At 34.5% G+C, this 6,446-nt stretch overlaps 1 protein-coding gene across 1 annotated transcript; it reads left to right on the forward strand.

Moving 5' to 3' along the window:
• The first annotated feature begins 735 nt into the window (after window positions 1–735).
• LOC143572820 (ribonucleoside-diphosphate reductase large subunit-like) lies at window positions 736–6,035 on the forward strand. The gene is made up of 17 exons (XM_077057870.1): window positions 736–968; window positions 1,053–1,114; window positions 1,194–1,281; window positions 1,353–1,616; window positions 1,690–1,930; window positions 2,010–2,086; window positions 2,187–2,357; window positions 2,431–2,523; window positions 3,489–3,638; window positions 3,720–3,806; window positions 3,886–4,050; window positions 4,162–4,281; window positions 4,934–5,136; window positions 5,213–5,362; window positions 5,445–5,592; window positions 5,680–5,763; window positions 5,836–6,035. Exons 1-17 carry the CDS (start codon window positions 741–743, stop codon window positions 5,941–5,943), a joined length of 2,439 nt encoding a protein of 812 aa, XP_076913985.1. The 5' UTR covers window positions 736–740; the 3' UTR covers window positions 5,944–6,035.
• The last annotated feature ends 411 nt before the right edge of the window (window positions 6,036–6,446 follow it).

A 6,446-nucleotide genomic window follows, 5' to 3' on the forward strand; every position in this document is an offset into this window, starting at 1 on the left:
AAACAAAAGGGATGGGTATACCCGAACCCCGTCCGTTTTTCTTCAAATAGGTTATAAGATCTTATTTATTGATAAATACTTTTATCCTCAAACCATAATTTAATTTATCTTCTTTACATGTTCTCCATTGCTGGTCTATCATCTCCATCGTCGGTTAACTTCCGATACTACTTGCCATTGTAAACTACATCAGCGTCCCCTTTTTCATTAGACAAATATTTGTGTTCATGTTTGTTTATTTAAAAAAATCAACATGTTCGTGTTTGTGTATTTTTGTTCGTTAAAAATCTAGAAAACCTACATATCTCAATTAAAAATACCCAAACGCAAAAAAATATAATAACAAACTAATATATATGTATTAAATTAAAACAAATAACGTTAAAAATTAAAATAAATTATCATAAAATAGAAGCGACTAAAAACAAAAACTTAAATAAACTCACGTTACGCAAGAGAATCAAACTAGTTAAACTATAACCAGGTCACATTATCTTAAGTGATACTGCTTTTTTATAAAAAAAAAAAGAAAAAGAAAAAGAAAAAGGTTAGATCTAGTTTCTTTCTGGTGGGTGGTCCCAAATGAAATTACCAATGACCCACCCAAGTGGCGGGAAACCCAATAATTCGAGGGAAACCCTAAATCCAAAATTCAAAAGACGCCTCCACTTCACTATATAAGCAACCCGCCTGTTGACTCATATCATCATATCAAAGCCACCCCCAAGTAACAAGACGAGATGTATGTGGTTAAGAGAGATGGGCGTCAAGAGACGGTGCATTTCGACAAAATCACTGCTCGGTTGAAGAAACTCAGTTACGGACTCAGCATCGAACACTGTGATCCGGTCCTTGTTTCCCAGAAAGTCTGTGCTGGTGTCTACAAAGGTGTCACCACAAGCCAGCTTGATGAGCTTGCCGCTGAAACTGCCGCTGCCATGACTGCCAATCATCCTGATTACGCTTCGGTATGTTTATCTAGATTATGATGAATTTAGGTCTAAATAACTAATTATACATACAATTGTGTTGGTTAATTTGTGATGTTACAGCTTGCTGCTAGGATTGTGGTGTCAAATCTGCATAAGAACACTAAGAAATCGTTTTCTGAAACGTGAGTGAGTTTGAATTAATGTATGCCTAAACAATATGTAATCAAATAGCTTGATCTTATTATTTAAGGACCTGTTCAGAATTAAGGATATGTACTCTCACATCAGTGAGAGATCCGGGCAGAAGGCTCCACTTGTTGCAGATGATGTTTATGAAATCATCATGAAGGTGTGTGTATACTGTATGTGGTTTTGTAGATCATATTATTAACTGGTTTATGACATTTATTTATTTATCAGCATTCGGCTAGGCTGGATAGTGAGATCATTTACGATCGTGACTTTGATTATGATTATTTCGGTTTTAAAACCCTTGAGAGATCATATCTGTTGAAGATCAAAGGGAAGGTTGTTGAGAGGCCTCAACATATGCTAATGAGGGTTGCGGTTGGCATTCATAAAGATGACATTGATTCCGTAATCAAAACTTATCATTTGATGTCACAGAGATGGTTCACTCATGCTTCTCCGACTCTCTTCAACGCAGGGACACCAAGGCCTCAAGTATGAACAACTCTTCTTTATGTTTTTAATCTGATTTATGCTTATGCCTTTATTCAACCACGTGCTTTTGTAGTTGAGCAGCTGCTTCCTGTTGTGCATGAAAGATGATAGCATTGAAGGCATATACGACACTTTGAAAGAATGTGCTGTTATTAGCAAATCTGCAGGTGGGATTGGTGTTTCGGTTCATAACATTCGTTCAACCGGAAGTTACATACGCGGTACAAATGGCACATCGAATGGCATTATCCCAATGCTTCGTGTGTTTAACGACACCGCACGCTATGTTGACCAAGGAGGTGGCAAGCGAAAGGGTAAGTGTTCTGTTATTTTTTCACATTCTATGGTTTTATTCGGTCATGTAATTTTTAATAATTTGTTTTGAAACATTAGGTGCGTTTGCTGTTTATTTAGAACCATGGCATGCTGACATATTTGAGTTTCTTGATTTGAGAAAGAACCATGGAAAGGTAGAAATTTGAAAACACTTGGATTAGTATAAACTATGACTAGTATTTTTTGCAAGACAAGGTGAAGTAACATTATTTTGTTATAATATGAATTATTTAGGAAGAACAACGGGCTCGTGATCTATTTTATGCTCTTTGGGTACCTGATTTGTTTATGGAAAGAGTTCAAAGTAACGGCACATGGTCTTTATTTTGCCCGAACGAGGCACCTGGTTTGGCTGATTGTTGGGGTCAGGAGTTTGAAAATCTTTATATCCAATATGAAAAACAGGCATGATTCCATATTCAAATGTGTTATTATGCTATTTTTCTTATTTATTACTAACCTTTTGTTATTAACACAGGGGAAAGCTAAGAAAGTAGTGCAGGCACAGAATCTTTGGTTTGAAGTTTTGAAAGCCCAGATTGAAACAGGGACCCCTTACATGCTTTTCAAGGTAATTTTTTTTCTATGAACCGACATAAACTTACTTAAACCCGAGCTGTGTCAAATTAATACCGAAATGTTCATAAAATTTGACCCTGGTTTGAAGTAAAATTTATGTCAACATATAGATAAAAATAAGCATGTTTTATCGGTATAGTTGAAACAATATAAAACTTTATATTTTAATAGTTATAAAAAACAAATATAAGTAGAATTAGTTATATTAAATATCATATTAAAAAGAAACGAGGAAGAGGCTAACATGTCGTTGACCATGTGTTTGGAAGTCTAATGCATCTTTGAGGATGTAATTACAAACACGTTGTCAAAGATGTGTTAGATTTTCTAACTCATCATTAAAGATAAGTTAGAGGGGGACATTTTTGTAACCCTTTTCCAAAGTAGGTCAATTTTATCTATAAATAAGATTTTGTGTTTATATAAAGATTGTAGTTACGTATATAAAGTTTTATAATTAAAGTAATAAATAATAAATGGGCTCGGAGTTTGAGAAACTACTTGTGAGCCAAGCTTTAAAAAATGTGCTTGAAATGAGTTGAGCTCCAACCTAGTCGAGCCCGGGATCTTCTACATTTGTAGTTTTACTCTGTCACATGTAACATACAGGGCCGTCTCCGAGAATTTAAATACCTCGGCCGAGCCAAAAAGAAAAGGCCCGTAGGCCTTAACAAAAAAATTTTATTCGCTAATGTGCATGGATAAAACTTTTATCGAACGATTTATTATAAGCAGAATTCATTCTGTGCATGTAATTATCTCATAAACCAGTGCAAATAACCTTATTTTTAACACCAAAAAACATATTTATGTAATATGTATAAAAAGTTTGTGCTCCTGAAACTTATGTGCCTCGGCCGATGGTACGGCTCGCACACCCTCCGAGCCTCCCCTGGTAACAGAAAAAGCAACCAGCATTGAATCTATAATATTAATATATTTGTTTTTTCTTGTTAGGACACATGTAACAGAAAAAGCAACCAACAGAATCTTGGTACCATAAAGTCTTCGAATCTCTGTACTGAGATTATCGAGTACACAAGTCCAACCGAAACTGCTGTGTGTAATCTTGCATCAATTGCATTACCACGTTATGTGAGAGAAAAGGTCTGTACTATTATTAATGAATAATAATAATTTCTCATTTCACTCTTTTCGGTTATGCTTATTTTTAATATTATGTTTTAGGGAGTTCCAGCTGAATCTCAACCGTCAAAGCTTGTTGGCAGCAAAGATTCTGCAAACCGATACTTTGATTTTGACAAACTAGCTGAGGTTAGTTTTCATATTTTTTTTAACTTGGAAAGATTTTATAGTTTGGAATATGATTCTTAATAACTTTGCTTTTTTGCAGATCACATCAATTGTTACGACAAATCTGAATAAAATTATTGATGTCAATTACTACCCGGTTGAAACTGCAAGAAGGTCAAATTTAAGACACAGGCCAATTGGCATTGGTGTTCAGGGTCTTGCAGATACTTTTATTCTGCTTGGTATGCCGTTTGATTCTCTACAGGTAATAGTTACAGAAGTTGTGTTATTAGATATTACATGATTTGGGTTGTTTTATGAATTGAAAACATGGTTTTGGCTTGTTGACCAAATGGCTATTTGGTTAAAATTGCAGGCTCAACAGTTGAATAAAGACATATTTGAGACGATATATTATCATGCTCTGAAAACTTCATCTGAGTTGGCTGAAAAAGAAGGAACTTATGAAACATACAGTGGGTGCCCTGTTAGCAAGGTGAATATTTTCATTTGTTAAAAACGTTCAAAGTGCAGTTCCGTTTATTTAAAATTAAATTAAATTATGGGTGTCAATTTTCAGGGTTACCTGAAACATGAGTTGGTATTTAAGTTTAAAAATGGTCATGTTGGGTTGCCCTGTTTAGTTGAATGGGTTGTGTTTATTGGCTTGTTTAGATAAACAGTTTATGTTTGGTTGACCTGTTTAGTTAAATGGGTTATGTTTGGTTGGCCTGTTTAGATAAATGGTTTATGTTTGGTTGACTTGTTTAGTTAAATGGGCCGTGTTTGGGTTGATCTTTTTAGTTAATTGGGCAGTGTTTGGGGGTTGACCAATTTAGTAATTGGTCCATGATAGGGTTATCACCTGCCAACCGTTATAAACATGCTAAATGTTTTGTTCAGGTTACACAGTTTTAAACATGTGCTGGTTAGGGTTGGATAAATATGTAATAAGGGAACTTAGGAAGGGGATATATGTATATGCCTCTAATGTTTTTTTTGGCATATAGAAAATGGGATGTGATTGGTTCAAAAAGTCAACCTGCCAACCTGACATGATTGAAGCCCTTAATTAAAGCATAAATGTTGTAGTGACTAGTAACAGTAACATTAGCAACAATATTGTATAATGTATATTATATGTTTAGGGAATTCTACAACCAGACATGTGGGGTGTAACTCCATCTGATAAATGGGACTGGACCGCACTCCGTTCAATGATATCCAAAAACGGTGTACGAAACTCACTTCTCGTAGCGCCAATGCCAACCGCTTCAACGAGTCAAATTCTTGGAAACAATGAGTGTTTTGAGCCATACACTTCCAATATCTACAGCCGCCGAGTTTTAAGGTAACCCATTTGTCGTACCTTAGAAAACAAAAAAGTTATATACAACTTTTAACAAGCAACTAATTTCCTTATGCAGTGGTGAGTTTGTTGTGGTGAACAAGCATTTATTGCATGATCTAACTGAAATGGGACTTTGGTCTCCTACCTTAAAGAACCAGATCATATACGAGGATGGTTCTGTTCAGAAAATATCTCAGCTTCCTCTAAAACTGAAAGATATTTACAAGTAAGATTTCTTTTAAAATTAAATTTTCTTTGTGGTTTTATTGTTGTTATTGTTCTTATTTTAAGCAATATGGATTGATTAGGACTGTGTGGGAGATTAAACAAAGGACTCTGGTTGACATGGCTGTTGACCGTGGATGCTACATTGACCAAAGTCAAAGTCTGAATATACATATGGACCAACCAAATTTTGGCAAGCTGACGTCATTGCACTTTCATGCTTGGTCTAAGGTATCAAATATATGAACATGAGTTATCCTTAAATAATTATGTAAAATTGTTACATAACTTGTAAATGTTTCTTGGCGTGTGCAATAGGGTCTGAAAACAGGAATGTATTATCTGAGGTCGCGTGCTGCAGCGGATGCGATAAAGTTTACTGTTGACACTTCTCTTCTTAAGGTGAGTTGACTTTTATTCTAGTTTGTTATATTCAAACTTCAACAAGTAACATGCTCTTGATAATTGATGCAGGATTCAAACACGGAGCCAAAAGTGGGTGATGAGGACGACAGCACGAAAATGTCACAGATGGTGTGCTCTTTGATGAACCGTGAGGAATGCATGGCTTGTGGAAGTTAAAAGTTATTGATGGTTTGAAGTGTTATGGTATGAAGTGTCATTTGGGATTTTAGAATTATGGTTACAAGGTGCTTTTTCCATATGGTTGTTTGGTATGTTAGTGGTTTTATATATGGTACACATGTTTTAGTTAAGCAATATTCTCCTATATGTCACCTATTTGTTTCTAACAAATGAGCTTATCTAGTCACACATTTAAAGTTTATTTTGATTATGCTATTTAAAATTGTTTGGTAAACCAGTATTACTTAAATGTTGGACACGAATATAAGAAATAAAACAAGCATTTAACAATGCATATATAAAATAAATAACTACTTATTATTTGTCCTGTTATTATTATTATTATAAAGATTTTAAGGTTTTCTTTTAAAATTCGCTTTCACTCTTCTAAGATAGAGATAATAGATTTTAATAATTCAAAGTTTTTTCATGTATTTGATACTAGGTTATTGACCCGTGCATTACACGGTTAGAAATTGTAATGTCAATTATATATATGA

The sequence above is a fragment of the Bidens hawaiensis genome, unplaced genomic scaffold (genome assembly GCF_021521415.1).
Source record: "Bidens hawaiensis isolate Kalapana, Puna unplaced genomic scaffold, B.hawaiensis_p1.1 tig00026016_1, whole genome shotgun sequence".
Taxonomy (NCBI): domain Eukaryota; kingdom Viridiplantae; phylum Streptophyta; class Magnoliopsida; order Asterales; family Asteraceae; genus Bidens; species Bidens hawaiensis.

What these genes read in the sequence shown, in the direction of transcription:
- LOC143572820 (XM_077057870.1), top strand. Translation starts at nt 741, where the DNA reads ATGTATGTGGTTAAGAGAGATGGGCGTCAAGAGACGGTGCATTTCGAC. An exon ending in TACAGCCGCCGAGTTTTAAG is followed by an intron (nt 5,137 to 5,212) that starts GTAACCCATTTG and finishes TTCCTTATGCAG; the next exon opens with TGGTGAGTTTGTTGTGGTGA. An exon ending in TTGACACTTCTCTTCTTAAG is followed by an intron (nt 5,764 to 5,835) that starts GTGAGTTGACTT and finishes TAATTGATGCAG; the next exon opens with GATTCAAACACGGAGCCAAA.